Raw genomic sequence first — 27787 nt, 5'->3', positions numbered from 1 at the left:
TTTATGTCAAGGTGAGTTTATTGTCCAAATAGCATAACCTAATTGCATCCAAAACCAATTTCAAATCCATCTTCAAATCCATCTTTAAACTAGTCAAAAGAACAGGTTATTACTTTTTAAAATCACTTAACACTGAACAGATAAGACTGCTTAAAAGGCAGCTGACTTTTATCATGTCACCATCATAGCCAATACATTTTTTTCCATACTTCCTAAAACACTTTTTTTTGTTCACACTCATCATGCTACGTTAGCACTTTCTAGCATCCCGACCAAATAAACACCCACACCTCTTATAGAGTACATTGTGAGAGAATAACATTGACTTGATATGGCATCACACTCGTTTTAAAGCAAATTAAAAAAAAGAAATAATAATCCAAGACAAGAAACTATATCAGAGAGAGAGAGAGAGAGAGAGAGAGAGAGAGAGAGAGGTCTGAGGTACATGGTACAAGGGTAATGAACATAATGGAAAAAATCCAATGGCCTGGTGGAGTTGCTGGGGATGTAAGAGTTGGCCAGCAATAAGAACTACTAAACCAATTAAAAATAAGAAAGAAACTTTTTTTTTTTTCAAGGACAGGCACCTGTCAAAATATATTGGACACTGTAATGGCTACAGTCAGTAAGGCACTTTTTTCCCCAAAGTGAGCTGCAGGGAAAGGATGCACCCTGCAGCTACAGTGTAGCTGTATACATCTGCTGATGGCTTCTTAAAACCTGAGCCAAGAACAGGGTTGACAGCCCAGCCAAGTTCAAAAGCAGAGACGCACAAGTGTAGGAGGATAGTTCTGGCTGAAGTGACTATTCTGGGTTGTTTAGAATCCAGAATCATCAAGAGTCACGGGGTCTGGGGAAGTCATAAACATCCTCTGAGATCTTCCTACCCTATTTTGTACAAATGGACGACTGCACCGCAGCTCTTGAGAATTGCTCCAAGTCCGCACCAGTGTAAGCTGTGCTCAATCTATACCTAGAGAGGGTTTGTTGGCTGACGGGGACTTCACTGTCTCAGCATCCATTTCCCTTTTAAAGCTATTCCCAAGGATGGACAGTCTCAAAGATAAACAAAGAGGAATCCTTTTGGCTTAGAAGTTAACCTGCTTACTCAGACTTCCTCCTACCTCCCATTTCCACACTACCAATATTACCTGCTTGAACTAGAAAATTAATATTTACAGGACATAAGGTGCAAGTCTATCTCTTCTCCCAGCGCTGTCTTCTGTGGCCCATGGAGAGAAAATTCCCCTGCCCTCTTTGAGAAACTCATCCAAGCCTGCCCTAATTGGAAAGTCATCCAGCTCACCTATCAGTCCTATAGCTCCCAAGGCTCAGCCAGGAGAGACTGTGGGAAAGCCCCAGAGCTCCCTCTGAGATATCACCTATCTTGCTAGCAAAGGGATGCAGAGTGAGGCAGGCTGGGGAAGCTCCACGGACGACCCTGCCCTGGCTGACAGAGGCAAGATGGACCCTCCAGTAGAGAGCACGCAGACCAAGGGTGCTCATGACTATAAGACATGTTGTGCTCTTCAGTGGGGTCCTGGGACAGTTCAAAATGAAGAAATCTCTAAGAACAGCCCCTCTGGAAGGAGTTCGTGCCTCTCAGCACACGGGACATTCAGCCGAGAGAATCTCCCCCTTGCGTCCTGCAGGATTCCTGGCTGTTATGAACCTGCATGGAATTTTCTTATGCTTAGCATATATTTTTGGCATACGAAGGTCTCTTCCCCTTACAATTTGGTCAAAACAGGGAAAGGATTAAAATTTGGCAGGCTGGAGGAACAACTTAGTCCCCACTGATGGAGGAAAAACAACAAAAGAGGAATAAAGAAGAATAGATGGCAAGGTAGGAAAAGAATAAATCTGGAATCCCTTTATCGGGTGGTGAGAAAGAGGGAAAGAAAGGTAGGGGGAAAGGAAGTTCAAATCAATTCATGCGGAGAATTGAACCCCTCTGGGACAAAAACTCCTACCAAGGAGTTGAAATCCAAAAAGGGGGTTCCAGTTACTTAAATGAATCCAGGATTCCTTCTTTTGTGTCAGAAAAGCCAAACAGCCCCATACCTACTATCACAGTAGGCCCCAAGGATTGGAAAGGGGAAAAGCTAGAAGTGTCCAGTGTCACCTGGGCTCAAGGAAAAGTGGACAGTTACAGACTGTGGGTAGAGTCTCAGGGCCTATTCCTTCCTTATCTGTCAGGTCCTGTCCTTTGCTGCTTTCTTTGTTTAAGACCACGGTTTGGTCGTTGTTAAATGAAAGTACACCTTGTTTCCTCATTGGGCTTCAAGCCTCCTGGTTCTAGGGGACAGCTCCCCATAGAGGACTGGCTAACTACTGGCTGCTCAACTTTCCTCTCCAAAACTTCTGAATTCACCACCCACTGACCCACCAGAGATTCCCTCTCATTTCAGGATTGCATTTACTCACAAAATCCTGAACCCTCCACGACACACTTCCCGAGAGACTGGATCACCTGGAATTCACCTCGACAGAGAAGCAGCCTCCTCGCATCCTTTCAACTTCCAGCCCTTACTCGTCATACCTGTTTTTCCCATCATGCCATTTCAATGTGATTCAGAACCTGCAAACCATCTAGTGCCACCAAGGGAGAGGACCTGGCCCCTGCACAGTGCTTGCCTGCCACAGCCAAGAACAGAGGTGAGAGAAGGAAGCACCATAGATACCGCCAGCCCTAGACTCATCTGCCCACAGATTCAGACCTAGGAGAACCATGGAGACGATCTTACTCCTGGGGGGGGGGGGGGGGGGGGTCCATGCCAGGGAAGGGGAAAGACAGAGGAGGAAGTGAGAAACTTCCAAGATGAAGGGGCCTTAAGCAGACGAAGGCCCTGCTTCTGAAAGGTCTACAAGAAGAGGATCTCCAAACAGCCTGCTGGAGTTTGTTTTCATTGTTTCCTGATACCTGGTGCCTTGTGGGAACCGAGTTCCTAGTCCATTGCATGAATGTTCGGGTTGAATGTCTACCGTGAGGGGGAGGGAGGGAGGATCCCTTGGTTCAATGTATTTTTTCCATCATGATGAGGATACCGGAGTCAAAATGGGAGCCTGGTGACTTTCAAAACTGAAAAGGTCCCCAGGTGTGAGACCTGGGGGCCAAATCTTTCCTGCCTTCCTGAAGGGGCCTTCGGCTGCCCCTCCTGCCTGCTCTATTCCTCACGAGAGTGGGCTCCCAAGCAGAAACTGTACGGTTGTGAGGTATTATGAAAACAAAAAATGTGAACCATTGTCCTTTGTACTTATTGATTTTTGTCCAGTAAACCTGAGGTAAAGAATATTCTGTCTTTGAAGAATGTGATCAGAGGAAACCAAACCAAACCCCCCCAAAAAAAGAAAAAAGAAAAAAAAAAACAACAAAAAAAAACCAACCATGAATCTGCTACCCGAAGAAAACAAACTATGGAAGGGCTTTTCCAGTACGAAGAACTCATATCTCAACCACCTACTTCAGGACTTGGAATTTAAGCAGTAAAATAATATATTATAAAAATGTTTATAAAATAGCAGCACACTCTGTGAAACATTACAGCTAGGTACTGTTAATGTGAATAAGGATGAATGATCTCAGCTTTTTAGCAGCGCAAAAAAAAAAAAATAACAATAAACTGAATGAAATAAAATGAAAGATAAGAGACCCTTAGATGTTTCTCCATCTTCAACCCTCATACTATGAAACAAGGCAGAATCTGCACATAATTCTTCAAAGTAGCCCTGTTCTGATTTTTTTTTTACTTAAAAAAAGACAAATCTTTTAACAAATAGCTTCATTACCTGTCAATTACAATTGTGCAAAAAAAAAAAAAACCCTCTGCTAACTGAATGCCTCTAAGAAGTGGAGGGGGGGAATTCAAGTACACTGAATACAACTTTGCAATAAAATTAACAAAAAAACAGAAAAGGGAACAAAATGCCACACCCTGATGTTTGGCTGTCTATGTCTTTGCACCAGCAATTAACTTTCATGTCCAAAGGAGAAGTATATATAGATGGGAATTCAGATCCTTCTATGCCATCAAATGGTAACAGACCTTTGTTTTTAGGCTTTTCTGAGGAATGGTGTGATGGGAATGTTAGCAGAAAGAGTTGTCTCTTGAGCCCTGGCAGGGGTACTAGAACTATGTACCAGAAAATGCCAGATTCCAGAAATGAAGAGTAACCGGACTTGGGGCAGGAAGGGAAGGGGCAAAAAAGAGAAGAGGGAAGGAGTATTCAGCACGATTTGCATAAACCATCCCATCTATCCCCCGGGAACAATTTTTCAAAGTGCTTTGCGAATGGAATGGTTTATAACAATGCTAAGCTGTGGACCAGACATGCCAATCAGCACCAAAAATTATTATTTTTTTTTTCTAATAAGGGATGCCAAGGTCACCTCACCCTCTTCCATAACATAGAAGATTCCATTCTAGATCCCGCCCTTGGTCTCCATCTGCCTCCATTTCAGATGAGTTTTGGTTATGGACCATAGCGAAATTTCCTCATTAGATAACAATATAGTGGTGTCTGCAATGAACCATGTTTGGAAGAAGAAGCAGAAAGTCACCCAACACGAAACCCAGGAGCCAATCACCTGTGTCCAACTGGCAAAACCCAACATCTCTTTTAGGTAGCAGCTACTGTAGGTAAGAGTAGGTAACATAGAGATCCAACATTGCTCCTCTCTTAGGAACATGTGGTTAGGCGTGAAGGTGCTTCTACCTCCAAAATGGTCCAATTGTGTTGACAGGTTGCTTTGTACCCCCTCCCCATCATGCTTTCTTGTTTCTAATTCCTTCTTGAGTTCATTGCTTCGCAATCTAATCATGCCATAAATGGCATACACAGTTCCTTGCGATTCCACTAAAAGGGGCACATGCACTAGTTCATAACATGTAAAACAGAGTCTTCTCTAATTTGTTCCCATGTTGCAGGCGTACATATTCTCTAGCTACTTTGTAGGTTTTCCTGTAAGCATTTTACTATTGCTTTTACATAATCAAACGATAACTTCGCATATACAAGGGATTCCCTTATGTTGTACTTTGAATAGGCACCAAATGCTTTTTAATTATTCTGTTTTTATAGGACCTTTTTCTCTCACTTCTAAAAGATCTTTAAATATGATCTAGGTGGGGGCAGAATTTTATCCTAAAACACAAAGAACAAAACATAACCAGAGAGAGGGAGAGAGCAGGTGATGAACGCGCCTCTCTCCCTGGGCCCGAATGGCAGCCTCACAGGTCGATGTCCCGCACGTCCGTAGGGGTGGTGGCTTGGTCCAGTTCATCCTCCGTCTTAGATCCATCACGCTGTTCCTGACGGACCTGTTGCAGGCTGTTGAGCAGCACAGCCTCGATCTGCTCCTGGCAGGCCTTGAGACAATCCTGGAGAGGAAAGGGGTCCAGACCAGAGCTATTAGGAGGATGAGCAGGGCACGGGACATTATTTCAGGAAGGCACACACAATTCAACTCACATCACTCCAGGCTCGTTTTCCAGTAGAAGTAAATGAGAGATGCTCGTGAAATTCCATGGAACCTCAGATCTCCAAGCAGGGAACTGGCTGGAAATGCATCATCTCCCTTAACCCAGACCAAGCTAATCACGACCTACAGGAGCCTGCGTGATTTCAATCCTGAGAAGCACTGGCCTAAGATGATGGTCCATTCATAGAAGGGCATCGTTGGTCATCAAAGGACCAAGTGGGAAATCTAGATGCTTTCTACCTGGGGAAGTTGGGAGGCGGCAGAAGCCCACCAGCAGTGCTGTTATTAGCACTGCGATTAGTTTCTCGGTAACTGAGAAACAGATCAGAAGGGAAGTTGGGAGACTGCACTGTCCTGACCCTCACATAAACTGTGTAAGTGCTTAAAAGCAAAATGAAACACAAAAATTCTGGATTTTCTGCTTATTTACCACTCCCTTAAGGCTAACAAAAATACAATACAGAATGTTTACAAAATTCAGGACACTTGAGCTTGTCCAATTTGGGAATAAGCAAGAATTTGCAGAGTTGTTTTTATTAGTCTATATTTGGTAGGGAAAATCTAGAGTGAGTCCGTCCAAGCAGAAGCTTTAATAGCTGGGCAACATGGAATGCAAGGGCCAGTCACGGCTGTCACTAGGAAGGGAGTGTGGTTAGTAATACTAGCTGGGGTGTGAGCTGAAGAAACTGCTCTTGGCAGTTATTTTCCAGCCTCTTTCCCCTGCAAGACTGCCTCTCTGTGTTTTCTGAAGCAGCACGTGTGTATAGAAAATACCCTAAACTGCACGTCCTCATGTCTTTCCACAGTTTAACACACACGTCCCTTTTGTCTGTTTCCCTGTGCCATTTTCGCCACCTAGAGGTTGCTATTTTGCCAAACACAAAAGCATTATCTTTTTTTTTCCCCCAGAATATCTAAAGTAAAGCTGGAATCCAATACTAAGGAACAAAGTTTCCATTATGCCTCAACTTCCCTTTCCTATCTCTCATCAATACCACATTTCAAACTGCAGCTTTTAATAAAACTTAAAGACAAGGAGGGCAGAGGGCAGAGATGCGATATCACCCAGAATGCAACAATTAGGGCCCGATGAAGGGTTATTTGCAGGCAATGGTCACGTTATTTAACTACTCTGATCTCAGTCTCTCCATCTGTCAAATCAGAATGACGAAATGCTCAAAGCAAAACAGCAACTGAGGCAATATATATATATGAAGTGCTAAGTAGCAGCCCAATAAATGAATACTATTTATTATACATAACAGTGAATCAGTCCTGGAATCTGAAAGAATGCTCCCTCCTCCTCCTCCTCCTTTTTTTTTTGTGGGGGGAGGTACTAGGGATTGAAGGGGGGGGGGGCTGAGTCATATCCCCTCCCTTTTTGAGATAGGGCATCGCTATGTTGCTGAGGGCCTTGCTAAATTGCTGAGGCTGACCCCTTGTGATCCTCCTGCCTCAGACTCCCAAGTCCCTGGGATTACAGGCATGTGCCACCATGTCCAGCTCCCTTTTTTTCTCTGGACAAGGCCTCACTGTGTTGCCCAGGTTGGCCTCCAGCTTGTGATCCTCTTGCCTAAGTAGCTAGAATTAAAGGAGCATACCATGTCCAGCCTAGATTTCTTTAAAATGAGGTGTGGATTAGCATTTACTCAAGACTGGCTAAGGATGTGCTCAGAACAGATGGGGCTGAACTAGGCCAATGTGGCCTAACTGTGGGGCTCGCTGTGCATGCTCAAAGCTGAAAAGGCATCAGGAACTGGCACCAAGGATCTAACATCTCTTACCTTCTCTGTAAGGTAATCTTACATCTCCCAGTCCCATTCCCTACCCTGCCTGACCCCCTTCACTAGTGGTTAGGAGTCTGGGTGTCATGGGCCCTCTGTTGAGCTCTTCACTGTGTTCCTTCCCCAAGGCTCATCCAGCAGCCCTGAGTCCACAGGTCATGACTTGCTCAGTGGAAAAGACTAAAAGCATGTTTCTAGGGGTACTTGCATTTCAGCAGAAGGTATCTGAAAATGTTAAAGTCTTATGATCTAAAAATAATCATCTCAAATGAAGAATCAAAGCTAATGTGAGGGCTAGCATAAGGTCAAAACTACAGTGAGATGTCCCTCAGGAAGGTCGTCCTACATTACATTGGTAAGTGCAACACCATTAGTTCTTCCTCTGGAGCTGAAATAGATAGTTCTTGCTCCATCTGAGCACCACAGGAAGGAGCTGATTCGTGCTTTGAGGTCAGGCTGCACGGCAACACCTCTTCAAACCCTCAGATCATGGTTGGAGGGGATGTTCACCCCAGCAGTGTGAGCTGGGGCTGAGACCAGCAGCATCCCATCTCACCAGCCCCCTTCCTGTGCACGGTATTATTTTTTTCTTCCTCTTTCTTCCTTGTATAGAATAATCAGTTGAATCTGGGAAGTTAGTGTGTGATGTTCCTTCACTGTGCAGGTACTCCAGGAAATGTCAAAGGGGGTACTTTAAAAATGTTTTTTTCTAGCCAGCCGTGGTAGTGCTAGGTGTGGTGGCACATGCTTGTAATCCTGGCAACTTGGGAAGCTGATGCAAGAGGATCACAAGTTGGAGGCCAGCCTTAGCAAGACCCAGTGTCAAGAAATAAAAACAACTAGAGATGTAGCTCAGTGGTAAAGCACCCTGACACTTTAAATATTTTCCTTTTTTTTTTTTCCCCTGGGAGGCTAAAGGAATGAATTAGAACAACTCCACGCCATAGAGGTAGTAACTATATATTGCCTACAACTCTATACTTGCCCATGGGAGACAAAGCTCACCCACAACAAAGCCTCAAAGCTTTTGTTATCTAAAGAAGATGGCAGGATTCTCAGAGGATTTAAAGCGTGTGTGTGTGTGTGTGTGTGTGTGTGTGTGTGTGTCTGAGAGAGAGAGAGAGAGAATGTTGCAGTGGTATCATTACCTGCAACTGGACATCACATCCCAAGAGCCACATTCTTGCCCAAAGCAGGACAGGAGAATGCATGGGATGGGGTGGGGGAGGTGGTGATCAGAGGAAGAACCCTGTCCCTAATCCAGCCATACTGCTCCTGCTGGGAGGCCAACCTGAGTAGAGTTACAGTGTTTCCAAAGGGGAGGATTCTCAGATGACTTACTATAAAGCCAGCTCCAGCAAAAGTGAGGCGCTAAGCAACTCAGTGAGACCCTGTCTCTAAATAAAATACAAAACAGGGCTGGGGATGTGATGCTCAGTGGTTGAGTGCCCCTGGGTTCAATTCCTGCCCCCCACCAAAAAATCATAGAACTGGAGAATTTGGAGGTTCTAGTGGTTCTTGGAGAGCAAATGGGCAGCGAATTGTCCGGCCAGGGAACCAAAGCCTGGAGAGGTGAAGTGGCTCGCCCTGTGGTGACATCAAGTGAGTCTGGCTTTAATAAGGGCCAGCCTCCAATTCCAGTGTATTCTTCCTAGACTTCTGTTTCTTCTGGGCTCTCAGTAAGGACAAATATGCCAGAGAACCTCCAAGAAAGGGAGACATAGCCCAAGGGAGGATGGCGACAGCGCCTCCAACAAAAAGATGCTCCGTGCTTGTGAGGTGCCATGGCTCTGGGATCTCAGCTTCGTGGCGGCCTCCAGAAGCACCAGCCATTGTACTAAGATGCCCCAAATTAAGCTGATTAAAAGGAAAGCCATAATGCTCGTCTGTCAGCCTGGACAGGTGGCACTCCACAGCGCTGGAGGTCGGGCACCCCTCCAACTCCTACGATGATAGGCCCCCTCCCCTGGCCCTCTCCCTTGCGCCTGCCCCCAGCCCCCAGCCCCCAGCCCCGGAGCCCTGACAGCAGCGTTTGTGATCTCCAGCTCGTTACACGGGCCTCTGACTTCCTCTGCTTGCTGGCTCGAGCTCCGTGCCCTGCACCCTCCTCTGCTTCCATGAATGGGCTGACGGAACTCCTACCACTAGCCCTCAGTGGAACTGCATCACTCCATTGTCACCACACACGCACTGCACTCAACAGGGGGACAAAGGGCTGAATGAGCCCCAGACCCATGGCCAACTCAGGCAGAGACAACTTAGGAAACTATCTCATTCTTCCTTTCTTCACAGGCTGTTTGGCTTATTTCCTTGCATACCAAATGAGGCCCGCAGAAATGAGGCGGGGAGGGAGGCAGAGGCCCCCACTTGTATTCCCCCTCCCCGCCCCCAGCTTGCCCTCCAGCAACTCCTCACAAGGTTCCTGACCACAGGCTCTATACAGCCCACAAAAGGCACCGTCACTTGGGGAGAGGCCTTGGAACAAGGTGCGCTCTGAGCTTCTCGCCGAGGGGAGGAGAAAACCTCGAAGTGGGGACCCCACAAATGACCTGGAGTCACAGGGGGAGACTTCCTTTCACTACAGGCTAATTGCTTTTTAATTGCTCACTGACAACCAGGGTCTTCAAATGCCAGGATGACCCCAAGGAAGGGACATGCTGGAACCTTCTCTGGGCAGGATTTAAGAATGTGACAAAGAGTTTTGATGTAACTGAGATAGAAGAGGGTAAATGTAATGGCCAGATGATTAAGAGTCTGTAGCTGTTCTGATAAACATCTCCTAGTCATCTCACATCTCCATAGCCAGAGAGCCTCCATGCCACTCTTTAATGAATGAATGAATGTGTGCCATTTGGTGTGAAAATTAAGTGACTTGCTCTGAGATAGTCAGGTAATGTTCAGAGGACCCAGACTTGTAACATACCAATATCTAATCACAGTCTACGTCTTATGTCTCTCTGTTTCTTTCTGAAAGACACAGGGACACCAATGAATGAGAAACATGCTTGAAATGCATCTGCCTCCCTTTTGTCCTTCACTCCTTCCTTCCTTCCTCCTTCCCTCCCTCTCTCTCTAGCATCACTCCCCAATGACTCTGCCAGGGGCTCTGGATAAAGAGCTGAGTACAAGTTGGGTCTTATTCAAGAAGTCCTATAGACAAGGGGACGGTGAGGTAAATGCTGGCACGAAGCGCAAGCACAGTGCCCAGGGGACGGAAGAGGAACCCCGATTCTGCGGGGGCCCAGGATGGTGGATCCCTCTTCTCAAGCTTACCCTTGGCAACAAGAGCCTCAGCAGAAGTTCCCCCCGAAACGCCAGCCTCGCTCGCTTGCTCGCTATGGTCTGTTTTTAGCAACTCTTATAACTGGAAGGAAAAAGTACTTAAAATATACCACCCTCTGAGACTTTCCTTCCCTGTAAAACTGTCAGGCTTCTCACTCAGCTTTCTCTTTGGAATGGAGCGTTCCGGTTTATTTTAGCAACCAGATGGAGCAACAAAGACCCGTTTCCTCAGAGCTGCATGGGTCCCTCCTAACCAAGCTAACTGCCGCTGGCCAGTGGCAGAGAAACTTGTCTGGCCACTTCAGATGAATCAGGGGGACCCACTTTCAAAAGTCTGTTTCCTGGAAAATTTGTGGCCTATCTCCCAAAGTGAGAGCAAACTCCGTAAGTTTGAAAGGATCATAAATAACAAGGTGCATGGGGAGTACTGGACTTGGGGGGGTGGGGGGTCAGGTGGCAGCTCTTCCTGAGTTATGTGCTTGTGTACTAGGGAGCAAGGTGTGGTCCAGGGTGAACACGTACTTGACTTCTCCAAGGACAGCTCAACACGTCTTCAGAGCACATCTTAGGTTGCCACACACACACACACACACACACACAATGTGCATGTGCTATGTACATATACAAATTATTGTGGTAAAATCCACATAACATAAAATTGACCATTTAGACATTTTTCATCATATATGGGCATGAAGTACAGCTGTGCCATCACCAGAATGCTCCATCTCCAGAACTTGTTCAACATCCCAAACTGAGACTCTCTACCCATTAAATACTAACTCTCCATTCTCCTCTCCCCGCAGGTCCTCAATTCTACTTCTATCTAGGAATTTGATTCTTCCAGGTCCCTCATGCAGTGTTTGTTTTCTGTGCCTGGTTTATTTTACTTATCTGAATACTTTCAAGGCCCACACACATCGTAGCATATTATCAGAAGGCCATTTCTTTTTACACGCTGAATGATATTCCACTGCCTGTCCATACCACATTTTGCACTTGCATTTCAAAGACGTTTTCTGTCACCAACTTCATATAGCTAAGAGGCCTGAATTTCTGCATTAGGGCTCCTGAGTTCCTTCCTCTGAATTGCTGCCCTACTGCATTTATGGTTCTTAACACACGTTTGGCATACATTCCTCTCGAATCTTGACTGGGAAGGGTTTTGCATACTGTCCTTTTCTTGATTCTCTGTATAATCACTAAGTTCCTTGAAAACCGGAACGTCATCATCTATTTTCCAGGCCCCATTCGCACACCTGCCCCCAACTTCTAGCACGGTGCCTGGGGACCATGCCATGCTCATCTCTATACAGCCTGCAACAACTGGGCCTTCACTGAACCCTTCCAGAAATGAATGGACAGGAAGTGCTCGAAATACACCACTTCTTCATTCACGGCAAACAGAGCTCAGGAAGCAGAACTCACCTCCCTCCAAATGCTAATGCGTTCTAAATTCTAGTCCTTTCATTCTCCTTCACTCTGAACTTCAGCTCTTCAGAGAACACAAGCTGATGGATGGGAGGAGCACTTAGCACTCAGGAAGCTGCTCATACACAGTGCCCCAGCCCAGTGCCCAAAGCCCTAACCTTCCCACTAAAACACCCCTAGGGAGAGAGTGAGCAAGCCACTGGGAGCCAGAGGGAAGCTTGGAATGTTAGAAGTCTCAAATTTTTATCTGAACTAATGGTGCAAATTTTATATTCTATTAATGATGTTCATGCTTGGTTTTTAATATTAAAATATTAATCCCCAGTCCCACTGTGGAAAACAAGGCAGGGGCATACAGCCCCAGTTAAGAAACCCGGCACAGGCCCTTTACAGAGATGAAGTGCCAACTCAATGCCGTGATTTACAGGACAGCTAAGAAGGCCTTGCAGGCATGCAGCCCAGCCCTAGGGCTGACTGGAATGGACCAGTTGCATGGTATCTGGAAATGGCAGAGCTTCCCCAATACGATGACATGGCAGACTGGTTTGCAGTCACAAAAAGAAGACACCACCAAGAGCCTCAGTGGCAGCCCCCAGGAGTGACTTCTGTCCATGTGACTAACAAGGAGAGATGTGGGAGAAGACCTGGGATGGGTGGGGCGGTCAACCTATCAGAGCCAGTCTATAAATATCCGAAGGAGGTGACAATGCCTGGGAGTCAGACTCCCGCCCTGGACAGTTTGTCTCAGGGCGCTGAGGAAAGGCTGGTCTTCCATGGTTGGAAGTCCATGACGACCTGAGCAGGAGACATTCAGAAAAGAAAAGAAGTGGATCATTTCTAGAAATGTGAAGTTCTAAGTTCTGTCCACGATTTTTCTCTGGGGGATAAAAGAGCACCCTTACACTGCACTGGAGGGCTCTTTGCAATCTAGATTTTACAGGTTTTGGAGCTAGCATCTTAAAGAGAATATTTAAAAATTGGTTCAGACAAGGACCTAGGGTTTGATCCTTCGGGCCCTTCCCTACCTGCCATTTTCTTGGGAGCTGGCAAAAATAAATGCCAAAGCCAAATACAGGTGGGTGGGTCGGAAAGCCAGCAAGCTGCAGCCTTGGGCTCCAGGAGGTTTAACCTTGTGCTCAGTGTCCCTTGTGGAGGCAACAGTCACAGGCCTGTAGATCACATGACTTAACTCAATGCATTCCCACACAGGGCATTCTGAATTCCCCTAGAACATCCGGAGGGTGTCATCGTGAAGTTCCCCTGCATTCCTGAGCCTCTCCATGGTGATGCACAAGGGCCTCAGAGCCAACACCCCTCTCTCCAGTTGCCTTTCAACCAAAGACCTTTTTCAAACAACAAGATCACAGGAGCTGCCGCAGGGGCGGAGCCTGACTTTCCAAGCTGGAGCCAGGGCTGGGAGGTTTGGGCCCCCCAGCTCGGTCACTGCCTCCCCTGCCTCTGGGTCCTCTCAGAACCCTCCTGTCTCGACCCTCCAGGACTGTAATTTCCTTGCCGTTGAAATCAGGGCCTTATGGAACCCTGGTCTGTCTCAAACCCTTTCTTCTAAGGAGTTCCCAACTCTGGCAGCTAGAAGCAACAGCCTCTGGGCTGTCCACACAGAAAGGAAAGATGCCTATAGCTAATAATAGTTTGTTTAATGTGTACAGCACTTTGTCTTTTCAGAGTGCCTTTTAAGCCGTTACTATATTGAACAAAAGGGAAGTAAGAGATGGGAGTGGGGGAGGTTTGTCAGGGCTGGACGCCATTCTCGCAGGGACGCCTCCTGTGCCCTGGCTCTAGCTGGGCCTTCTCCCTGTGTCTCGCCATCTCAGTGCGTGTGAGCAGCCGGGAAGCTCTCCACTGCTCAGTGAGGCGGCCAGACACCGTGGACATAAATGGAAATGAAGTAGTAATTCAGACACTGAGAAGCCCACACCATAAAAAAATTTAGATAACAACCCTCCCCTAGTATCAGCTTGCTGAGTTTTTGTCTGGGTTTTATGGCAGTGGTGCTTCCAAACCTCAAGGGACCTCACCTGCTCTATTTCATATGACCTTAAATGTTGATCTCAGAAAACAGATCATCCCTAGCCTGCACACACACACCCACACCCACAACCCACCATAATCAAACCAATGGCCTCTTTACAGGGGCTGAGACACCTGGTCTTAACCAAGCAGGCGGCTGCCACCTACCACATCTGTGTTGGTGATCTTGGCCAGCAGCTCAGTCAGGGCATCACAAGTCAGAGAGCTCACTTCCTCATCCTGCTGGAGTCCACAGATGGCTGCTCCCACACTTCCAGTTGCGATCATCGATGGCGGATACATGGCGAACTTAAAGTCTGCAAGAGACGACGGACAGGAGGTCAGGGGACAGAAAGACCCAGGAGCTGGAAAGCCAGCTGCCCAAGTGGCCCCTGGTCCACGGCACATTCTCCCTCAGCTCCTCCCTTCACAGCAAGCCCTCTGTCTGACGCAGTATGGCTATTCCAGATTTTAGATGGGAGACTGAGGCGGGGAAGGGCGAGAGCCCATCTGAGTGCACCCAGCCAATCAAAGAGGGCCCACCGTCCTAGGTCCCGAGTCCCACAATCTCATGTGCAAGGTACTATTCTTGGCCCTGGTGGGGGCCTCAAGGTGAATGAGACACAATTTCCTCTAGAGGGTGATGGTGGAACAGAGCACAAGAGGTCCGGGACTGCGGAAAATTACCCCATGTGCCCTACAGGTGGGATAAGTCAAGGGCTCTCCATGTTGGAAGGAGGACCAAGAAACAGGTGGGAGAATCAGGCAAACTTTTATGAAGAATGACAGTCCTGTTGTGATCTTACCATCTCGCTAATATGGTAAAAAAAAAACCCAAAAGATTAGTTTATAAATACAAGTAAACGAAGTGAGAGAAGCAGCTATGCAGAAGATGGGGTGCATGGCGGCCGAGTTTTACACCGTTCTCAACTTCTAGCCCCACAACAAGAATCCATGGGACAACAGGACAGAGGACTTGAATCAAGCAGCCAAGATTAACCGCTGCATCCCAGTTAAACCCCCTCTACTTCTGGCTCTCCAAGAGCATAGTCAGAGGATGATTCTATACCCCAGTGGGGCCAGCCTGGGACTCCAGGCACTCATTGTCCCCTTGGTACTCCCTCAGTGAGCTAGGTGACTATGATCTAACAGCAGGTCAGTCCATCAAGGGGACATGACAAAAGCTGCTGCCTGTTACAGCTGCTAACAGCTACCAATACCACCCACAATACCTTCCACATCTTTCCTGTTTAATTCATGCATCAATCATAAAAAGGTGCACAGAGGTATAACCCTAATGCTAAGACTTTACATTGCCCTACCCCTGACTTATGGTGTTAGAGATTATAGTTTGATTACTTAGTCCTGGATTGCCACAACCCTTCCAATGGGCCATCTCCAGCTAGCACGAGTCCAGTGAACTTACTGTATGCAGAAGTAAAGGTGCATGTGGGGTGGGGGCGCAGAGCAGAGGGGAAGATGAGTCACACTGTATTGCCCATGTCAAAGCCCATGTCTCCCTAGTATTTCCCCTTCTCTCTGTACAATGCTCCATTGTAAAAGCATATTCTATGGAAACACTTTTAGTGGGGAGCCCACTGCCACAATATCAAGTCTGTACTCTTAGACACACTGGGGATCAATGAACCATGCACATACTTCCCCTCCCATTTCGGCTGAATCCCAGGAACACCATGCTAGCCTGGTGGTAAGTCTGTCTCTCTCCCTGGCTCTCTTTCCTTTGCCATTACCATTCACACCCCGAGGGCCCTATATTATGGTGTTGCACCCAGCGCCTACTGTCTGCCAACTCCGCCTGTGCCTTCTCTATGTTCATGGATGGTGTAACCCTGCCTCCTGCTCTGCTGTAGGTCTCTTCCACGTGGGTCACAGGAGAGTGTTTCTCTGCCCAATAACCTCGTTAGCTTCCCCCTGTGACATTCAAAACACAGAGGAGGCAGCCGGCCCGTGGCCCTCTGCCCATCAAGGCCCTGGATGAGAGCATCTGGCAGGGAAGGGGCAGGGAAATATCTCTGGCCCTCCCTTCCCTCTGCCACAGGCCACAGACCAGGAAGCACACACATCCGTGCCTATGTTTGTTGTCCCACTGCTAAGAAAACCCGTTACTGTTAAGCACATGAAGCCACCAAGGATGTGTGAATTGTCCTGGGCTTCAACAGGTGCAAGACCTACACAGGGGACTCTACGTTCAGTGCTAAGGGTAGTCCTCCTGGGAACAGTGCCTGATGGAGTCTTTAACAATGTGTTCTCACCATTCCAGGCAGCATGGATGACTCCCCCAAATGTAAAACACTGTTTGTGCTCCAAAGAAAACACCAGTTTCTTAAACTTGGGCACCCGCTCTTTACACAGCAATACAAAACAACATGGGGCTTTACAAAAGGCTAGGTATGTACTCCAGGGAAATGTCTAAAGCCACTTTTCTCATCCGCAAATAAGGATAACAATTATACCTACCTCGCAGTGTTGTTCTGAGGATCAATTAAAATAGCCAGTGGAAATCACAGTGGTAAGCCTCCATCTCATTATCACCTGCACTGTTCCTGCTCTTGGAACTTTCTGTGGGGTTGCGAGGGGCTGTTCTGGCTGCTGCAGTCTATCAAGCATCTCATGGAGTAGGGAGAAAGGCATCCTAGGGTTGCAGGCGGATGCAGAGAGCAGGCCAGGCATGATGAGGGCCAGAAAGAATAAGGGCTCTGTGCTTCCCAGAGAATCTTTCACTATCCAGTTGAGTGTGTGTCCCGGAAATGACCTCATCAAGCTCCCAAAGCCTCTTACTGCTTTGTCGGGAGTGGCAAAAACTAAGGCCCCACAGGGGAATGGAAAGAGCCTATGATGAATGAAAGACTTAAGTTGGCAACTCTATTTCCAATACATTCCACATTCATTTCAGTGTTGGTCACCAGGAGCCAAGGGGCAATGCCCGCATATGAGGAGCATCGGACTTTACCTCCTCCCTCTTGGTGAGGGGGCAGAGGCAAAGGACACAGATTAAAGTTTCCCTGGTTCTTCAGACAAGCACTAAGGGCTGCTTCTCATGCTGATGGTGGTGATGGTGACACATCAATAAAAATGACCTAAAATTCACCAGTTTCAGAAGTCTTCTACAGGTGAGTGGAAACCTTGAGAGGTTAAATGGTTTGTGTAATGTCACTCACTGTAAGGATTGGGCCTTGGATTAAGATGGACATCTTTGGACTCCAGATCCAGAGCTCTGTATAACTTACCAGAAGTTGAACAGCTCCTTGAGTGTATCTCCCGGATTCAGGGTACTTTTATATCAGAAGTGGAAGAAAAGTCCAGAAGAAGAGTCCTAGCTCAGGAGTCCAGGGACATGGGTCTTAGTCTAGCCGTGGTACCTGCAGGCTATGTGATCTCATACACATTGCTTAACCTCCCAAGAGGAGGTTAGCTATAGGAGCTACTGGGTTCTTAGGGGTCTCCATAACCTGAACAAGGGCCATGAGAAGTGCTCCATATTCATCAACTTGGCTATAGATTCTGTGGTTCTCCTCCCCAGCAAGTTTAGCACCAACTATTTTAGCTATGGTTGCAAAAAACATCTTGACTACTATGCTCTTCTTCACCACTAGGGGGCGAAAGATATTTGTTCTAAGGCTAAGGAGACACAGGAAACCAGGTCTGTGTTTCCCCCCCTCCTTCCTCCCCACCTCCTCCAACCTGCAGCCAGGTGGAAGTTTAAAGGGCCAGAACCCAGGGTACTCATTGGTCAACCAATAATACCAATGACGTCATTCGGCACACAGTCATCGGCCACCCCCAGAGTTCAGCACACCCTGTCCTTGTGGGGCAGGACTGTCAAGACAAAATAACTAATTATGACAATTTCACCCCAAAGCCTTAGGTGGGAGGAGGAGGAGAGAGGTCGAGAAGCACTCATTCATCTTACAGCCAGATGGGAAGTGAGATAGTCAGTGTCACACTTCTGTCCCACTTTTGTCCCCACGGGGGTGTGCTTACAGAAAAACTGAGACTCCCAGTTCAACATGCCACTTCCTCTCAGCCCTGTGACCTCTCCACTGTGGAGGCGGAGGCAGTTCAGAGGCTCAGGATGGAAAGGTGAGTTTCAATTCTTTCTTCTTGGCAACCATTGAGGCAGATCTCCCATTCTGGATCAAGGGCCAAGTCACTGAACTTGTTTGCTGGGTCGCCACAGCCTGGCCACAACTTGGGGAAAGAAACTATTGAAGCATCTTTAGTTAAGACTGGGAAGATTCAGAAAGCACAATGGATTATCATATTCACCAAGGCTCAGACCTTGGGAAGGCCTTGGAGGGGCTACTTGTGTGTGTGGCATAAACTCCTAGATGCAACTCCTTAAGGTAGGCTCCTAGTGCAAAAAGAGGGGGACGCAGGGTACCTGGGGAGGCAGTGACCTCCTCCCTTGCACCAAGTTCAAACTCAATGTCATTGGCTCTTCCAGACTAACTGGGACTGTCTGTTGAGCATGATATGTGGGAAGAATCTCCCAACACCTAAGTGCTATGCTAGTCATCTCAGATGGTCTTCTTTCCTCGATTGCTGACCGGGGAGATCTGACATCAGAATCGGGCAGCTTGAGGCTGTCTCTACCCTAGAAGCCATTTTGGCCATGCAGAAAAGGGAAGGAGGGCACTTCTCTGCCTTACCACCATCTTACCCCCAGAGTCTGATAAAGGAAGACTGACAACCTGCCACCCTTCCCCGTGGTCCCTGTGTTCTCCTGCGCCCTCTCGTCCCCTTTCACACACACATGCGCTCTCCATGCTCTCTGCAGAACCACTGCCAGCTCTTTCACAACCAACGTTTCCCATAAACTAGCCACACAGTCTGAGGGTTGGCCACCTACCATCTTTCCAGGACACCCCTGTCCCCACATGCAGCCATGGGACTCCGAGACCCTGGCCGCAGGTGCTTCATCAACTCCAAGTCAGAACGTTCCGGACTGGGTGAAAGGGGCACATCCGTGAGAGCCTGATGCAGGCTAGCAGCAGCTCAGCCGAGGGGTGTGGTGTCCCCCACCTTTTGTTAGCCTGCTGCATGCCAGGCACAGTCCTGTGTACTCACCCATTTTCCAGACCCTGACTGCAGGATATGGTAGCTCCTCTCCCTGGGAGGGGTTTCCTCCAAGAAAAGCAGCGCTTGGTGTTTACAGACCATCAGGCCAACTGCCTGCCATAAACCTCTATGCAGCGGGGATTCTGTGTGACTCAGTCACTTGCACAAACTCAGGGGCAAATCAGGGAACAAGTACCTAGTGAGATGGGCCCACCCATCCTTTCTATACCTATACCATCCTTTCTATAGCTTCTGAGGACCTCCCTCCGCTCCGATCTGTCCGTGGCTTAGGACTTGACACACGGTTCTGATTTGGTTGGAGGCACACTTTCTCCGATTCTTCCCCACTCTCTGGCCAAAGCGAGCTCAGGGCCCCCAAAAGGCAGTGTTCATGACACTTCATTTCCCTTTGGACCTCTTTCCTCTGTCCCTGAATCCCAGGCTCCCTATTATGGCCCCAAAATTGGCAGCCACCCCAAGGATCTGGGCAAGAAGGCCAAGAGTGGGGGATGGGCTCCCCAATTTTAGAGAATGGGCCTATGGCCTATTCAGAATTTGGGGACCTGCCCATGTTTGGCTAATTCTGCCTAGCACCTCTGCCTGGATCAGACAAGAGATCAGAGAGGAGAAAGGGGTGAACAGATCCCCAAAGATCTGTCAGTCAAGATACAAGGTCAAAGCAGAATTCTGGCTATCAACAGCTGGGCAATGGGGAAGTTTAGGGTCAGGGGTCAGCTGTCCTAGGGCCTGAGAGAAAGGACTAGCTGACCCCTCCCCCACGGAGATTCATGACAAGAGAGGAAAGAGACAGCAGAGCCTGGGAGACAAAATGACAGGTCAACGAGGGACTGACCTTTAGGGCCCACACCAGACAGCAGGAGACGGAGGCAGGCAAAGAAAGGCTGCTGCCCTCCAAATGGCAGCACTGCTGAAAGGGGCTGGTGGGGGCCTGCAGGATCTGTCCCCGCTGATTCCACAGGAGCTCAGGGGACATGTGCAATGCTATGGGGCCTGATTGGGGTCTGGAAGAACAGGACTTAAAGAAAATCAGCAAATCCTGTGCTCTGGATTCAAAAGTAGAAGATTTGGACTCTTACACTCAAGTCAGCAAACACAGAACTCATGGGCCCTGCTGGAACCAGAGGAGGGAGGCTGGAGGAGTCATAGTGACAGATCCACCTTAGCTGGAACAGTTAAAATCAGAGTTAAAAATCAGGGAGGGTGGCATTTTTGGAATTAGTACCTTGGCACATTCTCCTACATGTCTGGTTGCACATACATCCTTTCTGATTTTTAATTTTCCTAACCACTCTGCAAAAGCTATAGGATGATGTATCAACAGGCATGTTTTGCAGATGAAGTTCAGAGAGGTCAAATAGCCTGTGCAAGGTCACTCAGTGATAAGTAACAAAGCCTGACCTTTTGACTGTGGACAAAGAGCATATACACTATAGCACGTTATATAATCATCTGCACAAACTCATGAATAACATGTAACAAGATATTAAGAGGTTCACCCTAAGTTCCACCTATACAACCCAACTACCCCTGGCAAATTGAAGCTGAACCTCTCCAAACATTAGCTCATTACCTAATGTTTCTGATTGTGAAAAATATGAACTCTTGACACCTCTCCCCTGGGTGGTTAAGCTTCCAGGGTCTCCTACCATGGCCATTAGCAAGAAAAAAAAAACAACAGTGCAAACGGGCCAAGGGTCAGCTTCATGAGACACCTTCAAACCACTGCCTTTAGTTTCTATTAGGAAAATACAAAAACTATGTATCAATCAGTGGGATCCCCAGTGTGGATGGAAAAGCCAGCTGCAATTGCTGTGTTAAAGGCCACAGCCAAAATCCAGAGGCAGGGAGGGCACTAGAACCTAGGCCTCAGAAAGGCTCATTCCCCCACCCAGCAGAGGCAACAGCAATAAATGCCCACAGTGGAAAGGGAAAGAATTCCTTTCGTCTCCCTCGCCACTATCAGCAAAGGCCGCACATTTACCTTGACATTGCTCCTTTAACCTGTACTTGCCCCCCCCCCCCCAAATTTCCTCTTGGGCTTATCTCCAAGCCATCCTTTTCCTCAAAAGATTAAAGATTTAAACACAACCAGTAAGCAGTATACATAATCTTCAAAGAGCACTTTAGACACCATAAAGAACATTTTAACAGGCACCGATTTTTTTCCCCTTACCACACCTGTCATAAACCATTTATGAGTTTAGCAGAGAAAAGAGAATAAACCAGCTCCGATAAAGTTAAAGAACAAAGAACTCAAGAATGAAACCTGGGACTCTGGGTTGCTCAAGACTCCCCCCTCCGGGAAACACCCCAACTGGCATGAAAGTTAGGATCCCCTGCCCCAGGGCATGCCCTAATGGGCTCTTCTCCCTCCCTGGTTCCAATCTTTGAGCCTGGTCCTTACCGGTGGCACACAGAGCGATGAAAGTCTGGGCATGTTTGCGGATCAGAGACAACTTCTCCCTCTGCTGGGGCAGCTTGCGTAGGATGTGCTCAATGAAGTCATGAGGGGTGACAGCAGCCAGGTTCCACTTCAATTTGCCCAACACCACCAATTCCCACTCCTGGTGAGGAAGACAGGGAGAGGACAGCGGAATAAAAACTCCGCAGGCTGATCTGGTGTGTGTGGGAGCGTTGGGGTCCAGACCAGTGTTAATGATGCTCGTTAGGATGGGGCTGCTAAGCTGTAAGGGGGTCTGTTTGTCAGGATGCCCTGAGAGCTTTGAAGTTGGGATGGCTCTTCTTTGCTGCAAATGTCAGGCTCTGTTGCCAAGATTCTATTTTCTTGTAATTCTTTTCCTCCCTAGCTCCCCGCACTCCCACCCAATCCTGACTTCCATGAAATGCTGCTGTCTGCCCACCCAGAAAGTTGGGCCTACCATAAGTTATGGCCAAGGACATTGTAGCCCTTGGGAATAATTTATTGCACATCTCTATCGCTGGATGGATAGTCTTTTAAATCCTCATGGAAAAAATGATGCCAGAAGATACAACGTAAAATAGGCTTCCTTGGCCCAACTCTTTGGTGATCAATTAGCTGGCTTTTACCTGGTGCTAAAAAGTGCTGTTTCTTTCTTTGCTGGTTTAAAAAAAAAAAAAAAAATTCCCCTTGGACACATCACACAGAAAACTTGGGGATATGACATTCGGTCCTTTCACCTAAATGTTGCACAGGTCTTTGCCCCCGTGGCTAATGGTCATTTGAAATCCCATTTTGCAGATGGAGGTAAAGTGGGACAAAGCGGAGGTGTCTGTCAGGGTGACAGAACCCCTAAGCCAAGTTCCGGGATAATGGAAACAAACCTGTCCTTTCTGGGCCTCTTACCAGCAGCCCAGCTAATGAAAAATCTTGTGACTCTTCAAGATACATGTGGGAAATTGTGCTCAAAAGGAAATAAGCCCAAACCAAAACTTAAAAAAAAAAATACGTGTAGTCAGAGGGAAAATATGCCTATCAGTCATTTTCAGAAGAATGAAGGGCAGGGACCACCTCCCCAGTGCACAGCTCTCTCCTTCACTCTGAGAACACTGAATTTCTTGCATTCGTTAGGCCCAGGAATAGATGCTGAATCAGAGCACCAACTGGCCATGTGGCCTGCAGCGATTCCTTTTCTTTCCCTGGGCCTTAGCTTTCTCATTTGTCAAATAGGTGGACTCTTCCAGATCCCAACTTCTGGGATAGAGATGGGAGAGTTAAAAACAAACAAACAAACAAAAAACACGTTTATTTGGGACAATATAAATTAGCTTGGATAATCCTAGAAAAATTGGGTATCCTGAAGAATACGTCCAGTCTCCCAAATGGAAGTTTCATTTTTTTTACCCCTTGCTCTCTCATGATTTAAAAACAAAACAAAACAAAACAAAAAAAGCTGGTCCCCAATTCTGATCACTGTGTTTCTTCAGAAGCTTTGAAATCTCCCCTGGCTTTATGCAGAAGGTTAGGGTAAAAACCTATCCATGACCCAGTAGGCAATAACCAGCATCTTCAAAGATGACTTGAAATCCCAGTCTTTCCTCCTCACAGGGAAATGCGAGGACAAAGCACTCGTCTTGCACTATTATTAAAGGAAGCAGATCGCCCAGAAAAAAGCACCTTTCTGGGCCTCTCCGACCAAACCAGAAGCAGCTGAATTCTGGCAGCGGTTCAAAGGTGAAGTCATTCATGCCCCTCTGTACATTCTCTGCAATTCCTCCCCCAACCATGTGCATGTCTGCCACTAGATGGCAGCATAGCCCCAGAAAGGAAGGCTCCTCACAAAGAGCTCGGTTCAAGAAGCCAGACTTAGACTTCATGCAGGCAGGCCCAAGCCCTGCCAGTAAGGAGAGGAGGGGGCAGGAAAAGGGGGGCCCCCTTTCTAATCCGGGCAGAAAAAGGTGTGCAAACCATCCAAGGTGGACCAGTGGACCAGGGAAGTATGATTCCGGTACTGTTGCAATATTGCCATCTTACACATGAAGCTGTAAGGGGAAAAATATTAGATTTGGTGGGGAAAAGGCTCCCTGGAAGAAAACCAGAGCCAAGACAGGACCCCCTGGGGCTGTAGAGAGGTCACAGTTCCATTGGAGCTAAGAAAACAGGCCTCAGACTCCTACAAAAGGCCAAATTTTGACTTTACTCAGAAATCAGTGTATTGAGATTTAGTGATCAGCCACTATATGTAGGTATCTTGAGACTTTATCAATATCTTGGACATTACCTTTGACCTCCAGGTTCTTAGGAGACACCCTGCAACACATTCCTATCCTGTGAACACATTCCTATAATGGAAAAATCAGGCTCTTTTCTCAGTGTTTGAAAATTTGGAACCTAATTAATATATTATCAGTTAATTAAGATATCACACACACACACACAACTCAAATGAATTTCATCAACACAAATTTCAATGAGGATCTTATTGGTAGATCACAGATGTAGGTTAAGTGCTTTGGCTCATTGACTGGCACACAGTAGGAACACAAAGGATAGCTCTCTCTTATTCAAAGAGACTTATCCGTATGAAAACTCCAGTGGTGGATTTATTCAGGATCCTAGGAATTTGATTTGGGACTGGTGAGTGGAAGGCAGAATGTCAGGCCAGAACAGAGCAAGAAGGAAAGAGTAGAAAGGGAGGCAGGGGACAGTCATTACCAGCAGCTCCTGGGGCTTGATGGAGTTGTCGGTGTAAATGCACAACTTTTCCGCGGTCAGCGGGATGGTTTCTTTGAGCTTGGAGGCCAGAAACATGCAGACAGCACCCAGGAGCTGCAGATGGGTCTTCGGAGTCGGAACCCCAGCCAAGAAACGGTCCAGGTAATTCATGGCCAGAGGGAAGACTTCCTCTTCACACTTCTGTTCCTCACAAACCTATACAGAGAGTGGGCAAGGGTCGGGGGAGAATGAAAATAGTATCAGAAAAAGAGAAAAAGAATGAAAAAGTATCGTCTATGGAATCAACAAAAAATTAGTTTTTTTTTTTATGTAAGAGGGGGAGGGGAGTAAAAAGTGTGCTAAGAATAAAGAAGAGAAAACTGGGATAAAATCCGATAGGTCACCCGTGCTTGGATATTCTCATGGAGCCAAAAAAAGGGGGCGAATTTAAGAACCAAGACCCGGAGGCAAAGAACAGCTCAGCTGCCGCCCGAGGCTCCACCGCGCTCCCCTTGGCTCCGACTTCTTTGCGCACTCTAACTCACTCACTCTTTTTTGGATTTCGTCATCTTTTCAAAAAATCAATAAAAATATTCTGGAGGCTCCGGGGGTCTCCTTCTTGGTCTCATTCGGATCCCCAGACCCTGCTCTATCATTCCCGACAATTGAAAAAAATGCCGGAGGGGGTCCCTGCGCCCCAGGGGCCGCTATTGGGGGGGTGGGTGGGGAGAGGTGGGGAAGAGCGGGGGAGGGAGGGGAGGAGGAAGAGCGCCGCAGCCGCGGCAGCTGGAGTCGGAGGGGGGGACGATTTCAAAAAATAATTAAAAATCGAGGAAATATCCTAGAAAAGCCCTTTTGGCGTGAAAACCCCAAAGAGGATCCAGGCTTCCCGAAACGGAGGTTTTGGGTGACAGGAAGGTCTGTATCTCGACCCCTGGGGCTTTGGATCCCGAGGGGAAACTTGAAGGAGTGAAGCCGCGCGGGAGTGTCCGGCTGCGGCCCACAAGGGCAGAGACTAGGAACGTGGTGCCCAGTTGGAGGAAAGACGGGAACAGGGAGCCCCGGGAAGAGGCACTGGGGGGCCCTGACCTCTTATTTAGGGGTGCCCCGAAACTCCCCCTACACACACCTCCTCCCTCCCCCCATCCTACCCCACCCAAATCTCCGCACTGAAGAAGCTGGAAAACCAAACTGTAAGTAATCTTTGTGAGTTGGGGACTCGGGGGAGAGGGCAGGACTAGAAGTGGGGTGGTCGGGATAATGGGGTGCTTAAGGGAGCGGGCGACGTTTTCCAGCCTTTCCAACTGGAGTTTGCAAAGCAACATGGCGAAACCACGGCAGGTCCAGAGCTGTGCATACGTGGGCACACAGTTTGCTCGGCAAAGATCCCGAGCGAGGGTTAAGAAGTGGTTATTTTGGGTTCCCCTAAAACACGCGTTTCTTTAATGCGACTTCCGGGGCTCCTGAATTCCCCGTTTCTCTCCTCCTCCCTCCTCCTTTTTCCCTCCCCCTCCCCCCAGAAGTGCCAACGCGGAGTCGCGACCACATGCGGGGACCCGAGGCTAGGACGAATTTGCTCCGACCTTTTGGGGGGCTGCCTTTTATTGTGGGTCGCGATTTTCCCTTCTTCATGGCACTGAAAATAGCCGCCGATCGGCAAAAGACCGGTCGGGATGGGGGTGGGAAGACGAGGAAGCCACATGCAGGCACAAGCGCGCGGGATGTTTCCCCCACCCCCGCCCCAGGACAGCCTCGTTTCTCCTAGATTTTCCTCCCCCTCCCTCTCCCTCGGTTAATCTAGCAAGGAAAAGAGTTGCAGCCACGCGTCTCGCCCAGAGGCGCGGGGTAACCTCACGCACTGTAGCCTGGAGGCCCGCGAGGGGGTTGTCCTCTCCCAGTTTGGGTCCCTGCGTGGGGGGCCAAGAATCCAGGTGGGGCTGTGGCTCCTAATGAGCGTCGCCTGCACACCTACCTCCAGCATCCAGGTAGCCACCATCCTGCGCATGTATGGCTGGATATCCTTCTGCACGCACTTGAAGTAAGAGCACTGAGGAAGGTAGCGCTCCTCGATGGTGAGCAAATTCTGCAGGACGCGGTCGTCCAGCAGGTTGCGGTCCGGCACGGCCCTGCGGACAGGGTCCACCTCGCAGCACAGCAGCTCCATGGCCAGCCGAGCGACTCGTTCTCCTGATTTCTCCGACTGGAAAAGTTTTATTTTATTTTGTCGGAGGGGGAGGGGCGTGGGTTCCCCTTACCTCCTTCCTTTGGCAAAATCGGGGGTTTCCGGGGGAAAGATGAGGGCAGAGAGAGAAGCTGGGAGAGAAGAGAGGAAGGGATGGACGGTGGACGAGCAGAGCCTCAGGGGCTGCCTAACTCGCACCGGTCCTCGCCTTCAAACTCGTCTTGCTCTCCCCAGCTCGCTCTTCTCTGCTCTGAGGCAGTGACGCAAGCTGGCTGGGCAGTTAGGTCTCCTCCCTCTGCCTCGCTCCCCTCTCGGGTTCCTCCTCCCCTTTCCTCCCCTTCCCTGCCCTCCCGTTCCTCCCCCTCCTCCCTCCCTCCCTCCTTTCCCCTCTTGTTATTAAGGAGAACAGCAGCTGGCCCGACCTAACTTCAAACGCGGTCCCCCGCTCCCCCCTCACCCCTCTCCCTAGCTCTCCCGGGCCCTCTCCCTCTATCCAGTCCCGCATGCCAGGGGCCCCGGATAGGGGAACCCACAAAAACCCACTAATTCCTATTTATTCCCTCTAATGTCACACATTCTGTAGGTGTACCAATGCCCAAACGCGACCCTCCAATTTTGGCTTCAGATTTGATCCTAATATTCCGGCCCACGTATTCAAGATCTAGGAATGGAGGGTAATTTTCTTGAAGATGGGGTGAACTCAGACAATTTAGAAATAGATCCCATACGTGAAACATAACGGGGGGGGGGGCGATTTTAGAAAATAGCAACCTCTCATACCCAAAGATAAAGGTTATGTCCCTGAAGTTTGTGTTCCTGGTAACTTCGAAGCTGTTTCACAAGCCCGATTAAAGGGGCCAGAACAACGTCTCCCTACCCCCAAGAAAGTGTGTGGAGAAGATGAGGATGAAGGAATGAGTATCAGGAAGGGGCTGCTTCTCTGACTTGATAGAATGGGATCCTTGAGCAGAAACTTTCGTGTTCTTGGGGGCACTAGGGCACCACTGGGAGACGCAGCGAGGCGCCCAGGGCTGCCGCAGGACGGGGGCAGGGCTCTCAGCGGTTCTTCCGCGGCGGGTGGCCACGCAGGAAAAACCCGCTTCCTCGCCCCTGCATCTGCTGACAAGCCGCCCGAGGTGTCTGCGCAGAGCGTGGCCACACTGATACAGCTTTCTAGGAAATAGCCCGGGAGGGGGAGGGGAAGGCAGGGGAGAGGGGCGAGAGAGGGATTAGGTTTGGCTCCCCGTTGCTCCCCCTGCGCAAACAACGCCACCCCTTCCTTTTCCCGGAGGCTTCAGCCCCCCTCCGGATACTCGTCCTGCATCCTCGCCGACCCCTCCGGGTTCACGCCTCTCCTGGCC

At 48.5% G+C, this 27787-nt stretch overlaps 1 protein-coding gene across 1 annotated transcript; it reads right to left on the bottom strand.

Moving 5' to 3' along the window:
- Ccnd2 (cyclin D2) lies at nt 1–26702 on the bottom strand. Its single transcript, XM_027951247.2, has 5 exons — nt 26217–26702; nt 24245–24460; nt 21515–21674; nt 14179–14327; nt 1–5384 (listed from the first exon to the last, which is right to left on the bottom strand). The coding sequence occupies exons 1-5, from the start codon at nt 26406–26408 to the stop codon at nt 5235–5237; spliced, it is 867 nt and encodes a 288-aa protein (XP_027807048.1). The 5' UTR covers nt 26409–26702; the 3' UTR covers nt 1–5234.
- Between the last annotated feature and the right edge of the window lie 1085 nt (nt 26703–27787).

This window comes from Marmota flaviventris, chromosome 3 (genome assembly GCF_047511675.1).
Source record: "Marmota flaviventris isolate mMarFla1 chromosome 3, mMarFla1.hap1, whole genome shotgun sequence".
NCBI classification, from domain to species: Eukaryota; Metazoa; Chordata; class Mammalia; order Rodentia; family Sciuridae; genus Marmota; species Marmota flaviventris.
Note: the sequence above shows the minus strand (reverse complement) of the source record. Positions and strands in the feature narration are given on the sequence as shown.